Source organism: Hypanus sabinus, chromosome 22 (assembly GCF_030144855.1).
Source record: "Hypanus sabinus isolate sHypSab1 chromosome 22, sHypSab1.hap1, whole genome shotgun sequence".
Lineage (NCBI taxonomy): Eukaryota > Metazoa > Chordata > Chondrichthyes > Myliobatiformes > Dasyatidae > Hypanus > Hypanus sabinus.
The window spans coordinates 66381400-66404511 of record NC_082727.1 but is presented as its reverse complement, the minus strand read 5'-3'; the positions used below and the strand labels follow the sequence as shown (position 1 = coordinate 66404511).

The following is a 23112-nucleotide window of genomic DNA, read 5'->3' as shown; positions in this document are numbered from 1 at the left end:
GAACCGCTGTTGCACCACTCCCTGCGTAAAAAAACTTACCCCTGACATCCAAGCACTTTAAAAAAATCACTTATTGACTACCCACCACCAATACCACTGAAGAATATTCATGATATAGATTGATAAAATAATTGATAAAGATAAATAGAACCTTAGAAGGAGATTTATATGTAACAATAAGTCTTTCATTTCTGTATCTTAGAACTTTAATTCTCTGAAGGTAATAATAATTGAAGGATTTCACAAGTCAATAATTCAAAATAGATAGTACTCCATATCATTCTTTCTGGACATCATTTGTCCTCAATCCTTTGTAAGCTAATGGAAAAAATTATGTCAGTATTACAAATGTTTTTGGATCATCATAGTTAATGGATTTGTATATAATTGAAATTATACTTGTGCAGAAGGCCTGATAAATGTAGGAAGGAATAACGAGGAGACTTTCATCGAAATGCAGAAATCCATGCAAGAGCAGAAAACTGAGACTGAAAGGTATTTAAGTGGAATTAATGTATAGACTTTATCAGTTCTCTCACAGTTGTGCAATGATTTCGTTTTTTTAAAATTGTTAAACCAATTTAATAAGAATAAATCAACAATGCTTCTAAAATGAGCTTAAATTAGTTTTTCCTGAATATAATTCAGTCAATAAAATTCTCAATAGTTATGAAGAATGCTTAGTTAATGCCTATCGCTTTGAAATTTGTTTTCCACATATCACTCCTGTAGAAAATAATAACCATATAACAATCACAGCACGGAAACAGGCCATCTCGGCCCTCCTAGTCCGTGCCAAGCTCTTAATCTCACCTAGTCCCACCTACCCGCACTCAGCCCATAACCCTCCACTCCTTTCCTGTCCATATACCTATCCAATTTTATCTTAAATGACACAACTGAACTGGCCTCTACTACTTCTACAGGAAGCTCATTCCACACAGCTATCACTCTCTGTGTAAAGAAATACCCCCTCGAGTTTCCCTTAAACTTCTGCCCCCTAACTCTCAAATCATGTCCTGTCGTTTGAATCTCCCCTACTCTCAATGGAAACAGCCTATTCACGTCAACTCTATCTATCCCTCTCAAAATTTTAAATACCTCGATCAAATCCCCCCTCAACCTGTGCTCCAATGAATAGAGACCTAACTTGTTCAACCTTTCTCTGTAACTTAAGTGCTGAAACCCAGGTAACATCCTAGTAAATCGTCTCTGCACTCTCTCTAATTTATTCATATCTTTCCTATAATTCGGTGACCAGAACTGCACACAATATTCCAAATTTGGCCTTACCAATGCCTTGTACAATTTTAACATTACATCCCAACTTCTGTACTCAATGCTTTGATTTATAAAGGCCAGCGTTCCAAAAGCCTTCTTCACCACCCTATCTACATGAGACTCCACCTTCAGGGAACTATGCACTGTTATTCCTAGATCTCTCTGTTCCTCTGCATTGCTCAATGCCCTACCATTTACCCTGTATGTTCTATTTGGATTATTCCTGCCAAAATGTAGAACCTCACACTTCTCAGCATTAAACTCCATCTGCCAACGTTCAGCCCATTCTTCTAACCGGCATAAACCTCCCTGCAAGCTTTGAAAACCCACCTCATTATCCACAACACCTCCTACCTTAGTATCATCGGCATACTTACTAATCCAATTTACCACCCCATCATCCAGATCATTTATGTATATTACAAACAACATTGGGCCCAAAACAGATCCCTGAGGCACCCCGCTAGTCACCGGCCTCCATCCCGATAAACAATTATCCACCACTACTCTCTGGCATCTCCCATCTAGCCACTGTTGAATCCATTTTATTACTCCAGCATTAATACCTAACGACTGAACCTTCTTAACTAACCTTCCATGTGGAACTTTGTCAAAGGCTTTGCTGAAGTCCATATAGACTACATCCACTGCCTTACCCTCGTCAACATTCCTCGTAACTTCTTCAAAAAATTCAATAAGGTTTGTCAAGCATGACCTTCCACGCACAAATCCATGCTGGCTACTCCTAATCAGATCCTGTCTATCCAGATAATTATTAATACTATCTCTAAGAATACTTTCCATTAATTTACCCACCACTGATGTCAAACTGACAGGTCTATAATTGCTAGGCTTACTTCTAGAACCCTTTTTAAACAATGGAACCACATGAGCAATACGCCAATCCTCCGGCACAATCCCCGTTTCTAATGACATCTTAAAGATCTCCGTCAGAACTCCTGCTATTTCTACACAAACTTCCCTCAAGGTCCTGGGGAATATCCTGTCAGGACCCGGAGATTTATCCACTTTTAAATTTCTTAAAAGCGCCAGTAGTTCCACCTCTTTAATTGTCATAGGTTCCATAACTTCCTTACTTGTTTCCCACACCTTACGCAATTCAATATCCTTCTCCTTAGTGAATACCGAAGAGAAGAAATCGTTCAAAATCTCTCCCATCTCCCTCGGCTCCACACATAGCTGACCACTCTGATTCTCTAAGGGGCCAATTTTATCCCTCACTATCCTCTTGCTTTTAATATAACTGCAGAAACCTTTCGGATTTACTTTCACCTTATTTGCCAAACCAACCTCGTATCTTCTTTTAGCTTTTCTAATCTCTTTCTTAAGATTCCTTTTACATTCTTTATATTCCTCGAGCAATTCCTTTACTCCATGCTGCCTATATCTATTGTAGACATCCCTCTTTTTCGGAACCAAATTTCTAATATCCCTTGAAAACCATGGTGCTTTCAAACCTTTAACCTTTTCTTTCAACCTAACAGGAACATAAAGATTCTGTACCCTCATAATTTCACCCTTAAATGACCTCCATTTCTCTATTACATCCTTCCCATAAAACAACTTGACCCAATCCACTCTCTCTAAATCCCTTCGCATCTCCTCAAAGTTAGCCTTTCTCCAATCAAAAATCTCAACTCTAGGTCCTGTCCTGTCCTTCTCCATAATTATATTGAAGCTAATGCTATTGTGATCACTGGACCCGAAATGCTCCCCAACACATACATCTGTCAGCTGACCTATTGCATTCCCTAACAGGAGATCCAACACTGCCCCATCTCTAGTCAGTATTTCTATGTATTGTTGCAAAAAACTATCCTGCACACATTTCACAAACTCTAACCCATCCAGCCCTTTTACAGAATGAGCTTCCCAGTCTACGTGTGGAAAATTAAAATCTCCCACAATCACCACCTTGTGTTTACTACAAATATCTGCTATCTCCTTACACATTTGCTCTTCCAACTCACGCTCCCCATTAGGTGGCCTATAATACACTCCTATCAGTGTTACTACACCTTTCCCATTCCTCAATTCCACCCAAATAGTCTCCCTAGAGGAGCTCTCTAATCTATCCTTCCAAAGCACCGCCATAAGATTTTCTCGGACAAGCAATGCAACATCTCCACCTCTGGCCCCTCCTACTCTATCACACCTGAAGCAACTAAATCCAGGAATATTTAGTTGCCAATCACACCCTTCCTGCAAACATGTTTCACTAATAGCTACAACATCATAACCACGCTTTAAGCTCCTCCACCTTTCTTACAATGCTCCTAGCATTAAAATAGATACATTTAAGATACTCTCCACCTCATCCTCTCTTTTCATCCCTAAGAATGCATTCAAATTTATTATCCTTTTCTTTCTTCTCCCCTACATCTTCGGGCTGAGCGCATCCCTTCTCCATCACCTGCCTTGCCTCCCTCACACACTGTCTATTTACTTGCTCTACTGGTGAACTAACCTCCTCTCCCATAGTTTCCTCAAATTGATTCCCGCCCCCCCATCTTACTAGTTTAAAGTCTGCCCTGTAGCTCTAGCAAACCTCCCCGCTAGGATATTGGTCCCCCCAGGATTCAAGTGTAACCTGTCCTTCTTGAACAGGTCACGCCTGCCCCAGAAGAGGTCCCAATGATCCAGAAACTTGAATCCCTGCCCCCTGCTCCAATCCCACAGCCACGCATTCATCCTCCACCTAATTCCATTCCTACTCTCACTGTCGCGTGGCACAGGCAGTAATCCCGAGATTACTACCTTTGCGGTCCTTCTTCTTAACTGCCTTCCTAACTCCCTGTACTCTCGTTTCAGGACCTCTTCCCCTTTCCTACCTATGTCATTGGTACCTACATGTACCACGACCTCTGGCTCCTCACCCTCCCACTTCAGGATATCTTGGACACGATCAGAAGTGTCCCGAACCCTGGCACCAGGGAGGCAAATTACCATCCGGGACTCCCGAGCACCTCCACAGAACCGCCTGTCTGAACCCCTGACTATTGAGTCCCCTATTACTATGGTCCTCTTTCTTCTATCCCTACCCTTCTGAGCTACAGGGCCGTCCTCTGTGCCGGAGACCCGGCCACTGTCACTTCCACCAGGTAGGCTGTCCCCCCCCAACATGAGTACTTATTGTCAAGGGGTACAGCCACTGGGGTACTCTCTAGTACCTGCCTCTTCCCCTTCCTGACCGTGACCCACCTATCTGCCTCCCGTGGCCCCAGGGTGACCACCTGCCTGTAACTCCTCTCTATCACCTCCTCACTCTCCCTGACCAGGCGAAGGTCATCAAGCTGCAGCTCCAGTTCCCTAACTCGGTCCCTCAGGAGCTGCAGTTCGGTGCACCTGGCGCAGATGTGGACGTCCGGGAGGCTCGGAGACTCCAGGACCTCCTACATCCGACACCGAGAACAACAAGCTGCCCTCACACTCATATTTCCCGAATAACTGAAAATAACAAGAACTAAAAGATAAGCCTACTGTGCCCTCTTCCGCCTAAACCCCCTGAGCCCAAGCCCTACACTCTGCTCCCGGCGCACTCCGCTGCCCGCTTCTTAAGGCTGTGTTCTTTTTATATCTTCCCTCCTTCCCAGGCCTCCTTCACGCGCCTGTGCAGTCCCGCCTCTCAGAACTCCGATCTGAGACGCAATTGGACAATTTGAAATTGGACAATGATGATATCAAGAGAGTGACAGGTGTTATTATATAGGATGGTAATAGCTTGGTTATTGAATGTTTTACTTTTTCAAATTGTAATTAATTTTATGCTAGTAATGTTAATATTGTCCTTGATTTTACAGTGATCTGGCCTTGAGGAAGGCCCACTGGGGTGAACTAAGGCAATATTTTGGAGCAAATGATAGATTTAAGTCTCCTGCATGCAACACATCTCATTCAAAGGTAATAATGTTCCCTGATTTTATTGTATGCAACTTTGATCTTCATAAGACAGGCCTCACTATAGATGAAAAGAAATCTGAAGTGCCTGATAAATAACCTTACGCAGCATTATCAACAGAGCTAGCAAGAAAGAATTAGAAGGGATGACTGAAATACTTGGTCAAAGAAATAGTCTTGAGTGGTAAACATTTAGGATGGACGTGTCAAAATGTAGAACTGAGGTGACTGTGATTTTAGCATCATATATGACTCCAAGATAAGTTTCAACTCAGCATCAGTTCCAACATTAAGGTTGCCTTTTTTCCAACTTTCTAACATGATATCAATATGGATTATGTCAACTGATCTGCTGCTTGATCTCTCATCCTTATCATTGTTACCTCTAGACTAAACTACTGTAATACAGCACTGGACCATTGTGGACCGTCTCTGAACTTAAGCTCTTCTGAAGCATCCTGCCTTGTGCCTTACCATTTATTCAGGCCTGTGCTTGTTAATCTACTTTGATCACTGATTAAGCAACATTGTGATTTAAAAATCTGTTCTTATTTTCATATTTGTCATTGGCACACACTCTCCATAAGACCATAAGAGATATTGGAACAGAATAAGCCATTTGGCCCATTGAGTCTGCTGCACCATTATATCACAGCTGATTTATTATCTCCCTCAACCCCATTCTCCTACCTTCTCACCGTAATCTTTGAAACCCTTATTAATCAAGGACCTATCTACCTCTGCTTTAAGTATACCCGATGACTTGATTAGTAAGGGCATGAACGGTTAGGGGAGAAGGCAGAAGACCAGGGCTGAGAGAGAAATGGATCAGCCATGATGAAATACTGGAGCAGACTTGATGGGCCAAATGGCCTAATTCTGCTCCTATGGCTTATGATCTTATGACTTGACCTCCACAGCTATCTGTGGCAATGAATTCCATAGATTCACCACCCCCTTACTCTCTTATTGCAATTGTGTCTGACATATAACACTGTGAAGATCTTCCCTTTTACTCATCCCTGACTATAATTGTTTCAGTGCAGTGGGATTTGCCTTCTGAAATTTCCTCCTGAAACTTCCCTCCCTTAACCATTTCCGTTTTCTCCCTTTGGGTTGCTCCTCATTAACTATCATTTAAGTGATGTTTTCTAAACCCTCTTCTGTGATTCATTGCAAATTCCATGTGATAATTTCCTGTAAAATGTTGTGGAACTTTATAATACTCTGCACACAAGTACACCTTGCTGTTACTGATTGTTAGGCAGGGGGTACTTACGGAGAGTGGAGAATGGAAGCTCAATAACAGGTGGAAAAAGTCCTGCCCTCACTCTTTGTCATCTGCTAAACTCAACTTCCTTTAATGCTATTAAACAGCATTTCTGAGTAAAATCATTTAAAACCCTAACAAAAATGATTCAGAAATTTTGCTGGTATTTCTGAGAAGAAATCCTAAACAGTTCAATTTGAAATTACCTACAATTCCTAACAAGTACTAGCTGAATAAATATTCAACATGTGTTCCAATCAAACTTTATTTTGCAAACCTTCCCATTTTAAAATTATTCACATCAAGGTTTTTGCTCTTAAAAAAAGCAAATCTAACTGGTTGTATCACCATCTGGTGTGGAAGGGAAATGCACAGTATGAGAAAAAGCTGCAGAAAGTTGTTAACCTCATCCAGTCCTATCAAGGGCACCAGCCTCCCTAACATTGAGAACAGCTTCAAAAGACGATGCCTCAAAAAGGCACCATCCATCATCCAGGACCCCATATTTGCCCAGCACAAACCTCTTAAAACTGAAGGGAAGGCAAATCATCTTTGAGGCCAGGGACTTTCTCAGAAAGATAATGGATTATGATCTTATGTTCTGGTAATATCCATCTCCTTCCTTTCTCTTTCTTTTCCATTCCCATACGGGCCGCCTTCTTACCATTTCTCTTATCCTTATCTGCCTACCACCTCACTTTGCTGTTCCTCTACCTTTCCTTCCTCCAATGATCCACTTCCTTATCAAGCTCCATCATATGAAGTCCTTTACCTTTCCACCTCCTGGCTTTTCACTTCATCCCCCCCCCCCCCCCACACTCAACTATCTTCCCCTGACCCATCTGCCAGCTTGCCCTCCATCCCCTCTCCCCACTTCCCTCCTTTTCTGACTATTTTCTCCTTTCTTTCCAGTCTAGATGACACATTTTATTCCTCTTCATAGCTGCTGCCTGACGTGCTGAGTTCCTCCAGCATTTATTGTGTATTACCCTGAATTAACAGCATCTGTTAAATTTCTTATGTTTTCGATTATGATCATTATTTAAACCAATAAAGTTCTACTTTATTTAACCGTTTATCAAGTTGTAAAACAAGTTCTTTGACAGGTGTAGGTTAATTATTATTAATGCAGATTTTTGCAAAGTGACAGTTAATTTTGGCTTTTGGGGACTGTTTATTCTCCCTGATGAATTTCTATGCTTCAGTTTCAGAATCCATTTGGACAACAGCCATGTTCGATCTGTTTTTTTTTACCAACATTTAATCTTTAAATGTTTATAATCCACAGTATGATAAGAATTACTTTTCTACTTTGAAGTGCAAAATGAGCTGAAGGACAAATCAAATTTATAATCTTTTCCCCAAATGTATTTGGCAAGTCATGAATTGGAGCCAGGGAATGATACTTCCTTCATTATCATTGCTTTAACAATATACAGTCGGCCCTCCTTATCCGCGAATTCAACCGTGAATTGCAAAAACCCGGAAGTGCTCTTCCAGCACTTGTTGTTCGAGCATTATTCCCTAAGCAATGCAGTATAACAACCATTTTACATAGCATTTACATTGTATTAGGCATTATAAGTAATCTAGAGATGATTTAAAGAATACGGGAGGATGTGTGTGCGTTATCGTGGATCGGGATCAAAAAAGATTGGAAGTTCTCTTACTAAGTAAGTCGGAACAGGTACATCCGGTATTATTTAGCGTCAGTTAGTCAAACGTTTGTCTTAGTATATAGTATATATTTTACCTTTCTATGCATATAAAACACTTAAGAACGTATGTTTCAGCGCTGGGCTCGGGAAGTTCCCGAGTTCGATCCAGTGACAGACCACTTCCGAGCGCGCTCTCCATCCGTGCCTGGTTGATGTGGAGGATCAAAAACCCAAAACCCCAAAACCTAATAATTAAACCACTGCGTTGCTTAGTAATAATTGTAGCTTTCATTGGGGCAGAGCCTTTCTCACTTTATCCTTTAAAATTGTTCTGATCATTGACCGACATAGCCTAACGATTTTCCAATGACCGATGGCATTTCACCTCTTTCCGATTGCGTTTATTCTTTCCACTTTATTTTCAATCGTGTTCGTGTTTATTTTTGTGAACAGAAACACTGCGGATTCAGATCTCTACCGCTGGGTCCTAGTGTCCACCGCAATGAGACAGGTTAAATAAGCTCTGGGGTTCCGCTTGGTCCTACTGCATTGAGACAGGTTGAATAAGGGACTTGAGCATCCGCAAATTTTGGTATCCGCGAGCGGTCCTGGAACCAATCCCCCGCGGAAAAGGAGGGCTGACTGTACATTCAATATCCGTTTTATTAGGTACACCTGATTTTTAATGCAGATATCTAATCAGCTGATCATGTGGCAGCAAATCAATGCATAAAAGCATGCAGACATGGTGCAGTAATAGCAGGGCTGTTGTGATTTTAATTTCCCCAATATTGATTGGCATCTCCCTAGAGCAAGGGGTTTAGGTGGGGTGGAGTTTTTTAGGTGTGTTCAGGAAGGTTCTCTGACACAATATATAGATAAACCTAAAAGAGGACAGACTGTACTTGAACTGGTATTGGGAAATGAACCTGGTCAGGTGTCAGGTCTGTCGATGGAACAGCATTTTGGAGACAGTGATAACAATTCTATCTCCTTTACCATACATTGGAGAGGGATAGGAGCAGATAAGTCAGAAAAATGTTTAATTGAAGTAAAAGGAAATATGAAGCTATCAGGCAGGAACTTGGAAGCATAAATTGGGTGCAGATGTTCTCAAGGAAATATATGGCAGAAATGTGGCAAATGTTCAGGGGATATTTGTGTGGTGTTCTGCATAGATACATTCTAATGAGACAGGGAAAGGATGGTAAGGTACTGGAAAGATGGTGTTCAAAAGCTGCAGAAAATCTAGTCAAGAAGAAAAGAAAAGCTTATGAAAGGTTCAAAAAAGTAGATAATGATAGAGAACCATATAACAATTACAGCATGGAAACAGGCCATCTTGGCCCTTCTAGTCCATGCCGAGTGCTTACTCTCACCTAGTCCCACCTACCTGCACTCAGCCCATAACCCTCCATTCCTTTCCTGTCCATATACCTATCCAATTTTTTTAAATGGCAAAATCGAACCTGCCTCCACCACTTCTACAGGAAGCTCAGTCCACACAGCTGCTACTGTCTGAGTAAAGAAGTTCCTCCTTGTATTACCTCTAAACTTTTGTCCCTTAACTCTCAACTCATGTCTCTCTTGTTTGAATCTCCCCTACTCTCAATGGAGAAAGTTTATCCATGTCAGAACTAGAAAATTATAATGCTATCAGGAAAGAGCTTAAGAATGAAATTAGAAAAGCCTGAAGGAGCCATGAGAAGGCCTTGTCAAGCAAGGTTAAGGAAAACCCCAAGACATTCTACAAGTATGTGAAGAGCAAGAGGATAAGATGTGAGAGAATAGGACCAATAAAGTGTGACAGTGGAAAAGTGTGAATGGAACCAGAGGAGGTGGCAGAGGTACTTAATGAATGCTTTGCTTCAGTATTCACTACAGAAAAGGACCTTGGAGATTGTCAGGATGGCTTACAGCAAACTGAAAAGCTGGAGCATATAAACATTAAGAAAGAGGATGTGCTGGAGCTTTTGGAAAGCATCAAGTTGGATGTCACTGGGGCCGAGCTACTGTGGGAGGCGAGGGAGGAGATTGCTGAGCCTCTGGCAATAATCTTTGCATCATCAATGTGGATGAGAGAAGTTCTGGAGGATTGGAGGGTTGCAGATGTTGTGCCCTTATTAAAGAAAGGGAGTAGGGATAGCCCAGGAAATTATTGACCAGTGAGTCTAACCTCAGTGGGTTGATGGAGAAGATCCTGAGAGGCAGGATTTATGAACATTTGGCAAGGCATAATATGATTGGGAATAGTCAACATGGCTTTGTCAAAGGCAGGTCGTGCCTTACAAGCCTGGTAGAATTTTTTGAGGATGTGATGAAATGCATTGATGAAGGTAGAGCAGTAGATGTAGTGTATATGGATTTCAGCAAGGCATTTGATAAGTTACCCCATGCAAGGCTTATTGAGAAAGTAAGGAGGCAAGGGATCCAAGGGGACCTTGCTTTGTGGATCCAGAACCAGCCTGCACCAAGAAGGCAAAGAGTGGTTGTAGACCGGTCATATTCTGCATGGAGGTAGGTGACCACTAGTGTTACTCAGGGATCTGTTCTGGGACCCCTTCTCTTCGTGATTCATGTAATTGACCTGGATGAGGAAGTGGAAGGATGGGTTAGTAAATTTGCTGATGACACAAAAGTTGAGGGTGTTGTGGACAGCTTGGAAGGCTGTCAGGATACAGTGGGATATTGTAGGATGCAAAACTGGGCTGAGAAGTGGCAGATGGAGTTCAACCCAGATAAATGTGAGGTGGTTCATTTTGGTAGGTCAGATATGATGGCAGAACATGGAATTAGTGGCAATACACTTGGCAGTGTGAAGGACCAGAGGGACCTTGGGGTCCGAGTCCAGAGGATACTCAAAGCTGCCGCGCAGGTTGACTGTGTGTTTAAGAAGTCATACGGTGTGTTGGCCTTCATCAGCTATTGGATTGAGTTTAAGAGCCGAGAGGTATTGTTACAGCTACCTTGGACCCTGGTCAGACCCCACTTGGAGTACTGTGCTCAGTTCTGGTCACCTCACTACAGGAAGGATGTGGAAACTGTAGAAAGGGTGCAGAGGAGATTTACAAGGCTGTTGCCTGGATTGGGGAGCATGCTTTATGAGAATAGATTGAGTGAACTTGATCTTTTCTCCTTGGAGCAACAGAGGATGAGAGGTGACTTGGTAGAGGTGTATAAGATAATGAAAGGCATTGATCGTGTGGATAGTCAGAAGCTTTTTCCCAAGGCTGAAATTGCTAACACGAGAGGGCACAGTTTTAAGATGCTTGGAAGTAGGTACAGAGGAGATGTCAGGGGTAAGTTTTTTATGCAGAGAGTGGTGAGAGCATGGAATGGGCTCCAGCGACAATGGTGGAGGTGGATACAATAGGGTCTTTTAAGAGATTTCTGGATAGGTACATGGAGCTTAGAAAAATAGAGGTCTATGGGTAACCCTAGGTAATTTCTAAAGTAAGTGCACGTTCGGCATGGCATTATGCGCTGAAGGGCCTGTATTGTGCTGTAGGTTTTCAGTGTTTCTGTGGTCAAGAGATTCAGTTGTTCAGAATGGGGAAGAAATGTGATTTCAGCAACTTTGACCATGGAATAGTTGTTGGTGCCAGACGGGGTGGTTTGAGTATCTCAGAAATTACTGATGTCCTGTGATTTTAATGCACAGCAGTTTCTAGAGCTAACAGAGAATAGTGAAAAAAAGAAAAGAAATCTATCTCTTTTACGTGGGCAAAATGCCTTGTTAATGACAGAGGTCAGAAGAGAATGGCCAGACCGGTTGAAGCTGACAGAAAGACGACAGTAACTCTTATAATCACATGTTACATCAGTGGTGTGCAGAAGAACATCTGTGAATGCACAACACATTGAATCTTGAAGTGAATGGACTACTCCAGCAAAAGACCACGACAACTTTATTAGGTACAGGAGATACCACATAAAGATCATATGGTGAAGATACACAAGAACAGCACATAGAAAGTTTACCCTTGTCAAATGTGCAGCAGAAAAACAATGGCTAAAGGATGCAATGTGTCTTTACATTGTAGTCTGTTGACGCTTGCTGAGACTTCACAGTCAACTCGCTTCGTCTTGCAGGCACTTGCAGGTTTTACTGTGCAAGATAGTTTAATAACAAATGTCTGCATGCCAAAGTTAAATATTTAGACACTCTAATACCTGATCAAGATTGACAATGTTAATCAGTATGCTTTATGTCACCCTAATGGCGTTGTAAAAAAGAAAGGAAAAAACATCTTTCTGCTTCAGGGACTGAATTGATAGACTAATGTTTAAGATATAATTGATGTAAAACAGGTTAAAACCAGTTCGGTGAAGTACAGATTGCAAAAAATCAAATATCACACAATTATTTTAAACTCTGTTTTGTGTCTGCTATCATTGGATGATTTAAATCTTCAACGTCTTGAGGTAAGAATTTAGTGTGTGAAGAATATTTGTGCCAGTAGCAGAGCGACTATAACATAAGATTGCCAAGACGTTGCACATCAAGTTGACAGCTATTGGTGTTTAGTTCTTGAATACAAAAAAAAATGCAATTGTCAATCCAGTTCAAGACTCTGAAATACAGAACCATTATCATTTGTGTTGGTATAATTAAACATTGTTACCTAAAATAATATGTTAGTAGGCATTCCACAGTAATGCAGCTAGTTTGCTATTTTGTTTAATTCTATGTGTGAAGATGCTGTGACAACATTTGCCAAACTGAACATAACGTTTTATGTTAATTATCAAAATGGACCCTGTTGTCAGATTGAGAGACAAATGCTGTTCCTTAGAAATTCAGGGCTGTCTGGTGTGGGGAGGGAGGAAACTACTGCACAGGACTAAAAGAAGCTGCAGAGGATTGTAAATCTAGTCAGCTCCATCTTGGGTACTTGCCTACCAAGTACCCAGGACATCTTCAAGGAGCAGTGTCTCAGAAAGGCAGTATCCATTATTAAGGACCTCCAGCACCCAGGGCATGTCCTCTTTCTTACTGTTACCATCAGGTAGGAGGCACAGAAGCCTGAAGACACACACTCAGCAATTCAGGAACAGCTTCTTCCCCTCTACCATCTGATTCCTAAATGGATGTTGAACCCTTGGACATGTCCTCACTTTTTTAATATACAGTATTTCTGTTTTTAATCTATTCAATATACATTTATTGTAATCGATTTTTTTTCTCTTCTATATGATGTATTGCATTGAACTGCTGCTACTAAGTTAACGAATTTCATATTATATGCCAGTGATAATAAACCTGATTCTGATTCGGATTCTGACATTGCAGTAGTTTGTACTTAAATGCACGTAGCGTCAGGAATAAGGTGAATTAAACTCAGGGAGCAATTAGAGGTTGGTCAGAATGACATAGTGACATCACTGACTCATGGCTGAAAGAAGGTCATAGTTGTGAGTTTAACATCGAAGGATATACTTTGTAACAAAAGGACAGGCAGAAAGACATAGGCAGTGGTGTGGGTTTGTTGGTAAAGAGATGGAATTGCATCTTTAGAAAGAGGTGACGTAGGGTCAGAGAATGTTGAATCTTTGTGGGTGAAGTTAAGCTGCAGGAGTAAAAAAAATCATTATGGGAATCATATATAGTCCTCCAAATAACAGTCAAGATGTGGGGTTGAGATGTCAAAAGGTGCTGGAAAGGGGCTTGTAAACAGGGTAATGACACAATTGTATTGGGGGTCTTCAGTATAAAAGGGATTTGGAAAAATCAGGTTAGTGTCAGATTGCAAGTGAGGGAATTTGTTGAATGCCTACACGACGGCTTTTTAGAGCAGCTTGATTTTGAGCCTACTTGAGGAAAAGCCATATTAGATTAGGTGTTGTGTAAAAGCCCAGATCTTATTAGGGAGCTTAATGTAACAGAACCCTTTGGAGCTAGTGATTCCAATATGATTGAATTCATAACTGCAGTTTGAGAGGGAGAAGCATAAGTCACATGTATCAGTATCGCAATGGAATGAAGGGAATTCCAGAGGCATGAGAGAGGAGCTGGCCCAGGTGTTTTGGAGAGAGATACTGGCAGGGTTAATGGCATAGCAAAGAAAGCTGAAGTTTCTGGGAATAGTTCACAAGGTGCTGGATAGGTATGTCCTATAGAGGAAGTTGTTCTCAAATGGCAGGGGTAAGCAACTGTGGCTGACAAGGGAAGTTAAGGACTACATAAAAGCCAAGGAAAGGGCATAGAAGGTAGCAAAAGTGAATAGGAAGTTGGCTGATTGGGATGCTTTTAAAATCCAACAAAAGGCACAACTAAAACAACTATCAGAAAGGAAAAGCTGAAATATGAGGGCAAGTTAGCTGATAATAAAAGGCAGGATAGTAAAAGTATTTTCAGTTATATAAAAAGTAAAAGGGAGGTGCACCACTGGAAAAAACTTGCTGGGGGCAAAGAAATGGCAGACGAACTGAATAAGAACTTTACTTCTTATTCAGTAAAGTTTTTTACTGAATTGTGGAAGACACTAGCTGTATGACAATAGACAATAGGTGCAGGAGTAGGCCATTCAGCCCTTCGAGCCAGCACCGCCATTCAATGTGATCATGGCTGATCATCCACAATCAGTACCCCGTTCCTGCCTTCTCCCCATATCCCTGATGCCAGAGATCCGTGAGTGTCAGGGAGCAGGAGTGCCAATACTACTACAAAGGAAAAAGTGCCAGGCAAACTGGAAGTCTTCAGGTGGAAAACCACCTGGACTAATGTACTACATCTCAGAATCCTGAAAGAGGTTGTTGAAGTGATTCTGGCATGGTCCCAGAGGACTGAAAAATTGCAAATGTCACTCCATTCTTTAAGAAGGGAGGAAGACAGAGAGGAAATCATAGGCCAGTGTTGGAGTCCATTATTAAAGATGGGGTTTTGGGATACTTGAAGATTAATGATAAAATGAGTCAAAGTCAGCATGGTGGCTGTAAGGGGACTTGCCTAGCAAATCTGTTAGAATTCTTCAAGGAATTAACCAGCAGGTTGGACAAAGGAAAGACAATGGATGTCATTTACTAGATCTTTAGAAGACATTTGATAAGGTGCCTCACATGAGGCTGTTTAAGCAAGATAAAATCCCATGGTGTTACAGGAAAGGTACTGGCATAGATTGAGGAATGGCTGACAGGCAGGAGGCAGTGAGTGGGAATCAAGGGGGCTTATTCTGGTTGGCTGCTGGTGACTAGTGTGTTCCTCAGGGGTCAGTATTGGGACTGCTACTTTTCACATTTTTTGTCAGTGATTTAGATTGTGGAATCAATGGCATTGTGACAAAGTTTGCAGTTGATATGAAGATAGGTGGAGGCATAGGTAGCGCTGAGGAAGCAATGCGATTGCAACAAGACTTAGACAAATTGGAAGAATGGACAAAAAAGTGTTGGAAAATGTATGATGTGTGAGGGAAAATTGAAGCATCAGAGGTGCAAAAGAACTTAGGGGTCCTCGTGCAAGTCTCCCAGAAGGTTAATTCACAGGCTGAGTCTGTGGTAAAAAAAAGGCAATTGCAATATTGGCATTAATTTTAAGTGGAATAGAATATAAAAATAAGGAGATAGTGCTGAAACTTTATAAGACATTATTTAGGCTGCATTAAGACATTATTTAGGTTCAGTTGGTCCCTTATCTCAAAAAGGATATTTATTGGAGAGTGTCCTGAGGAGGCTCACGAAGGTGATTCCGGGAATGAAGGGGTTGACATATGAAGTGCATTTGGCAGCTTTGGGCCTGTACTCACTGGAATTTAGAAGGGATCTCATTGAAGTCTACCGAATGTTGAAAGATAGATGGATGTGGAGAGGATGTTCTCTCTGGTGGGGGTATCCAGGACTAGAGGACATGGCCTCCAAATTGAGAAGCAACCTTTTAGAATAAAAGTAAGAAGGAGATTTTTTACCCAGAGAGTAGTAAATCTGTGGAATGCTCGGCCACAGATAGCGGTAGAGGCCAAGTCTGTAGATATACTTAAAGTGGAAGCTGATAGATTCCTGATTGGTCAGGCCGTCAGGGGATATAGTCAGAGGGCAGGTGTATGGGGTTGAATGGAATCTAGGTGAAATGGAGGAGTGAATTCAATGGGCTGAATGGCCTAAATCTGTTCCGATACCTTATGGTTTTATACTGAAAGTTATTTTGTTGGATTCAATGCAAAAGAAATTATTAACTAGTTACAAGTGTAAGACTAGTTGATAATAACTGAAATAAAGATGAATATGTTGAAAGTACTCAGCAACAACTCTAACAGATGGTGTTTTATTTACAAGTCATTACTTGTTCAGGTCTTTTCTTACATAAATGATTTCTTCCCCATCAAATGTAGCCTCAGGTAGCTGAAGTTTTACATTCTGTTATTTGCAATTCTCTTATTAAACTGTTTTTCAGACAAATCTAGAAAAAAACCTTGACAAGGCCATTGCTGCAGGGGACATAGATGAAGCAGAGCGGTTGAGTGACAACCTTGCTCTTCGTAAGGTAAGCTGTTAGGCCACAAGCTGTGCCTTCATCATGATAAATTACAGTACATTAATTTTTTTAGCCTTTCCATGTGAAGAACAAAAGCTGGAATTGTTTAAAATATTCATGGAATCCATGTTTCATTTTTAATAGTTCTTCATTAGAAGACTATTTCAAAAATATTATTTTGTTGTCTCTCCTTCATATGGTATTAGACAGATTTTGTGGTGGAAATAACAATGGATTTAATCACATTGCTGCTTTTATTATCTGAAGCATTGATAGTACAAGGATGTTTCCTTCTCATATTGTACTATTTTAGTGTCTTAACATGAAGAACGTGAGTTTCAGTCCTTCTCCAGTAAATGTTCCAGGAAAAGTTATGGCTGGAAATTGTAACTGGATTTTTATTATTTTCAGTAGCACGAGCAACCTCTCTGGCAACAGATTTACCTTGGCAAATATTGAAAGGATTGGGTTTCTTTTTATCAAATAGAATTTTTTTGCTTTGTTACCTATCTCTCTCTCAATCCATTTTCTTCCCCCCTTATTTTGTTTTCTGTATATGGTTTTACACTGACTTAAATTTTCGAATATTTATGGTTTAGGCCAAATGCATGAGGGAGGGTTCTTCAGTCAGGTCAGCTGACAGATAATTCTGTACCTTGGGGTGTTACTCAAATACTAGATTCTCTGGAGGGTAGCGAACTGAAACACTATTTATTGTAAATTGCCAAGTTAAAGAGTATAAAAATTCTGTAATAATCTCTAAGAGTGTAAACTGCAAAATTCAAGCCTTTGATTCCTTGCTGAGTTCAGGCATCACAGCTGCTGAATGCCTTTCTGATATTTTGCCTGAACACCCATTCTTCTCATTTCTGTGGTAGATATTGAATTTAGTGGTTTCCACCCTCACCCTAGCATTTCTGCAGCTACTTGTCCAGAAGGAATTTTTGGAAATTTTCTCTTTCTGGATTTGTGAATAATTATGTCCATAATGCAATCTGTCTTCCAAATGAACTTATTCTGCATATGTTTATATTATACTTTTTTTGTTAGTCTGAAAAATCCACTGGATTAAGAAAGGTGCAGTTTGGTTTCGTAAATATTTCTTCTCAATTAGAAATAATTTTGAAATTGGACAAAAACCAGTTCCTCTCTAACATGCTGTGAATCCAGACATTTAGTAAAATAATTAGGTTTAATTGTGTGTGTGTGTGTGTGTGTGTGTGTGTGTGTGTGTGTCCCACTTCAACGTTACTAGGGGTAAATCATGATGAAAGGCTATTCTATGTTGATGCCTGTTGTATCACATATGCTTTAAATATATACATATTTTCATATTGCCAGAGAAACCTCTTTCATTGTAGATTCAATTTAGCCAAATTGCAACATAAGTTTTATTTTGATGAACAGAATATGCTCTTATGATAAATATTGCAGGTATTATAGATTGATCAGAATCAGGTTTATTATCACCGGCATGTGACATGAAATTTGTTAACTTAGCAGCAGCAGTTCAATGTAATACATAATCTAGCAGAGAGAGAAAAAAATAATAATAATAAATAAAATAACATAATAATAAACAAGTAAATCAATTACAATAGATTTAAAAGAACACGCAAAAACAGAAATATTGTGTATTAGAAAAAGTGAGATAGTGTCCAAAGCTTCAATGTCCATTTAGAAATTGGATGGCAGAGGTGAAGAAGTTGTTCCTGAATCGCTGAGTGTGTGCCTTCCGGCTTCTGTATCTCTTACCTGATGGTAACAGCGAGAAAAAGGACATGCCCTGGGTGCTGGGGGTCCTTAATAATGGGCGCTGTCTTTCTAAGACACCGCTCCCTGAAGATATCCTGGGTACTTTATAGGCTAGTACTCGAGACTTACAATCTACTGCAGCTTCTTTCAGTCCTGTGCAATAGCCCCTCCATTCCAGACAGTGACACAGCCTGTCAGAATGCTCACCACGGTACAACTATAGAAGTTTTTGAGTGATTTCGCTGTCTTTCAAGTTAATCTTGAATTGTTTCAGCACAGTTTCATGATTTTCTCTTTATTTTAAGAAAATGTGTGGTCTTTGGATTTCATTTTTCCAAAATCTTGACAATATTTTAGACTATAATAAAACCAGAAGACATCGGAGCAGAATTAGGCCATTTGGCCCATCGAGTATGCTCCGCCATTCATTCATGGATGATCCTTTTTTCACCTCCTCAGCCCCACTCCCTGGACTTGTCCCCATAATCTTTGATGCTGTAGCCAATCCAGAACCTATCAATCTCCACCTTAAATACATCAACAACCTGACTGGCATAGCTGCTTGTGGTAACAAGTTCCACAAATTCACCACCAGCCTCTGGCTAAAGAAATTTCTCTGCACCTCTGTTCTAAGGGGAGTAAGGGGCGGCCGTGGCTGACGAGGGAAATAAAGGACAGTATAAAAATTAAAGAGAAGAGGTATAACATAGCAAAGATGAGCAGGAAGCCGGAGGACTGGGAAGCTTTTAAAGAACAACAGAAGATAACAAAAAAGGCAATACGCCAAGAAAAAATGAGGTACAAAGGTAAACTAGCCAAGAATATAAAGGAGGATAGTAAAAGCTTCTTTAGGTATGTGAAAAGCAACAAAGTAGTTAAGACCAAAATTAGGCCATTGAAGTCAGAAACGGGTGAATTTATTATGGGGAACAAGGAAATAGCAGATGAGTTGAATAGGTACTTTGGATCTGTCTTCACTAGCAAAGACACAAACAATCTCCCAGATGTAATAGTGGCCAAAGGAAATAGGGTAATGGATAAACTGAATGAAATTTATATTAGGCAGGAAACGGTGTTGGATAGACTGTTGGGTCTGAAGGCTGATAAGTTCCCAGGACCTGATGGTCTGCATCCCAGGGTACTTAAGGAGGTGGCTCTAAAAATCATGGACGCATTGGTAATCATTTTCCAATGTTCAATAGATTCAGGAACAGTTCCTGCTGATTGGAGGGTGGCTAATGTTGTCCCACTTTTCAAGAAAGGAGGGAAAGAGAAAACAGGGAATTATAGACCAGTTAGCCTGACGTCAGTGGTGGGAAAGATGCTGGAGTCAATTATAAAAGAGGAAATTACGACACATTTGGATAGCAATAGAATGATCAGTCCGAGTCAGCATGGATTTATGAAGGGAAAATCAAGCTTGACTAATCTGGAGTTTTTTGAGGATGTCACTATGAAAATGGACAAGGGAGAGCCAGTGGATGTAGTGTACCTGGACTTCCAGAAAGCTTTTGATAAAGTCCCACATAGGAGATTAGTGGGCAAAATTAGGGCACATGGTATTGGGGTCAGAGTACTGACATGGATTGAAAATTGGCTGGCTGACAGGAAATAAAGTGTAGCGATTAACGGGTCCCTTTCGGAATGGCAGGCTGTGACCAGTGGGGTACGGCAAGGTTCGGTGCTGGGACTGCTGCTGTTTACAATATACATTAATGATTTAGATGAATGGATTAAAAGTAATGTTACGTACCCCATAACTGGGTGTCTGACCAGCAGAGAAAGAAGAATCCGTTGGAGTCTGGTGGTACCAAACTAAAGGTGTTTATTAGTAAACTACACAATACAATATCAGAAATGCAAATATACATATAAAACAAGTCAGCAGTAATAAACCTAAAAGTGTAGGAATAATAATAATAATAATAAACAAGCTCTATCGATGTCTAGGGGTAAATGATTTGTCATAGGAAAGTATAGAGTTCAGTTCATAAATGCTGAGGTAGTTATGGTTGTTGTATTGAAATCATTGAAGAGAGAGAGAGAGAGAGCAAGAGGTAACAGCTACAACAGGCAAACCTTCCGTTGCTTTCTTAGTCCGTTGTATCATTGTGGTCTTCAGCTAGACCATTCTTCTGTGGTGAACTCGTCACTCTGGTATGAGTGGACACACACACAAGTCCCCACCGGCCCTGCTGTAACATTGTGAGCTTTACTGACCGATCTCCTGATTCGGTCTCTGAAGCCCCCACCTTTCTGTGGGTTCCCAACACGCAGTCAGTGTCCACTGGTGTGTCTGAAGGGTGTCTCTCCAGACCTGTCTTTTATCCCCATGCACGGGGTCTCAGCTATCCATCAACTCTGAATGACTGTGTCCATCAAATCAGGCCACTCCTGCTATCTCCTGAGGAATATTAACGAGCAAAGTAAAGTCCTTGTAGTGGAAGGTAAATAATCCAGAAAGAGTCAAAATACAGTAAATCAACAGTCTCTCTCCCCTCTCTTATCTGTAGCAGATGTTCTTGCCTGTGTTTCATCTCTCTGTCTCTCATGAGCAGCATAGCAACAGCAATAGTTCGTAGTTCTCAGGAGCGGGGTTGGGAATGGTTAACTCTGCACCCCATTGACCATTAGGTCTATTCATCACTCATAACAGTAACATTAGCAAATTTGCTGATGACACAAAACTGGGTGGCAGTGTGAAATGTCAGGAGGGTGTTATGAGAATGCAGGGTGACTTGGACAGGTTGGGTGAGTGGGCAAATGTATGACAGATGCAGTTTAATGTGGATGAATGTGAGGTTATCCACTTTGGTGGCAAGAACAGGAAGGCAGATTACTATCTAAATGGAGTCAAGTTAGGAAAAGGGGAAGTACAATGAGATCGAGGTGTTCTTGTACATCAGTCAATGAAAGCAAGCATGCAGGTACAGCAGGCAGTGAAGAAAGCTAATGGCATGCTGGCCTTTATAACAAGAGGAATTGAGTATAGGAGTAAAGAGATCCTTCTGCAGCTGTACAGGGCCCTGGTGAGACCCCACCTGGAGTATTGTGTGCAGTTTTGGTCTCCAAATTTGAGGAAGGACATTCTTGCTATTGAGGGAGTGCAGCGTAGATTCACAAGGTTAATTCCCAGAATGGCGGGACTGTCATATGTTGAAAGATTGGAGCGACTGGGCTTGTATACACTGGAATTTAGAAGGATGAGAGGGGATCTGATTGAAACATATATGATTATTAAGGGATTGGACACGCTGGAGGCAGGAAGCATGTTCCCGCTGATGGGTGAGTCCAGAACTAGAGGCCACAGTTTAAGAATAAGAGGTAGGCCATTTAGAACAGAGATGCAGAAAAACTTTTTCACCCAGAGAGTGGTGGATATGTGGAATGCTCTGCCCCAGAAGGCAGTGGAGGCCAAGTCTCTGGATGCTTTCAAGAGAGAGTTAGATAGAGCTCTTATAGATAGCGGGGTCAAGGGATATGGGGAGAGGGCAGGAACGGGGTACTGATTATGTATGATCAGTCATGATCACAGTGAATGGCAGTGCTGGCTAGAAGGGCCGAATGGCCTATTCCTGCACCTACTGTCTATTGTCTATTAAATCGATGCCCTATCCTGAAGCTGTGCTCTCTTGTCCTAGACTCCCCCACCATGGGAAACATCCTTTTCACTTCTAGGCCTTTTAAAATTCAAAATGTTTCAATGAGACCCCCCCCCTCATCCTTCATAATTCCAATGAGTACAGACCCAAAGCCATCAAGCATTCCTCATGATAACCCTTTCATTCCTGGACTCAACCTTGTGAACCTCCTCTGAACTCTCTCCAATGGGAGCGTATCTTTCCTTAGATAAGAAGCCCAGAACTGCTCACAAAACTCAAGGTGAGGCATCACCAGTGTCTTGTAAAGCTTCAGCATCACATCCTTGCTCTTTTATTCTAGACTTCTTGAAATGAACGCTACCATTGCATTTGTCTTCTTCACCACTAGTTAACCTTTAGGGTGCTCTGCAGAAGGACTCCTAAGTCCCTTTGTATCTCAGATTTTGGATTTTCTCCCCTTTTAGAAAATAGAATGTACGTTCATTTGTTCCAATAAAGTGCATGACCATGCATTTTCCAATATTGTATTTCATTTGCCACTTTCTTGCCCATTCTCCTAATCTGTCCAAGTCCTTCTGCATCCTACCTGTTTCCTCAACACTACCTGCCCTCCACCAATCTTCCTATCATCTGCAAACTTGGCAACAAAGCCATCTATCCTATCATCTTGATATACAGAATTTTTAAAAATGGTCCCGATACCGATCAATGTGGAACACCACTAGTCACTGGCAGCCAACCAGTAAAGGAACATTATATTCCACTCATCGCCTCCTACCTATCAGCCAATGCTCTAACCTTGTTGTAACTTTCCTGTAATGCCATGGGCTTTTAACTTAGTAAGCAGCCTGATGTGTGGCACCTTGTCAGAGGCCTTACGAAGAATCCAAATATACAATATCTACTGCATCGCCTTTAGCTATCCGACTTTCAATCTCTTTGAAGAATTCCAACAGGTTTGTCAGGCAAGATTTTCCTTTAAGAAAACTATGCTGACTCTGTCCTATCTTGTCCCTGTATCACTAAGTATTCCAAAACCTCATCCTTAATTGACTCCAACATCTTCCCAACCACTGAAGTCAGGGTAAATGATCTATAATTTCTTTTCTGCTGCCTCCCTCCTTCCGTAAAGAGTGGAGTGACATTTGCAATTTTTCAGTC

The 23112-nt window shown here is 41.1% G+C and overlaps 1 protein-coding gene across 9 annotated transcripts in view; it reads left to right on the top strand.

Annotated features, from left to right (window-relative positions):
• The window catches only part of fam204a (family with sequence similarity 204 member A), a 114748-nt gene that overhangs the window by 32956 nt on the left and 58680 nt on the right, over positions 1 to 23112 (top strand). For all 9 annotated transcript variants that reach the window (XM_059947957.1, XM_059947950.1, XM_059947951.1 and 6 more), the window contains 3 exons: positions 408 to 495; positions 5103 to 5202; positions 16514 to 16603. In XM_059947957.1, the coding sequence (XP_059803940.1) occupies positions 408 to 495; positions 5103 to 5202; positions 16514 to 16603 (278 nt within the window). The remainder of the gene's footprint in view (positions 1 to 407; positions 496 to 5102; positions 5203 to 16513; positions 16604 to 23112) is intronic.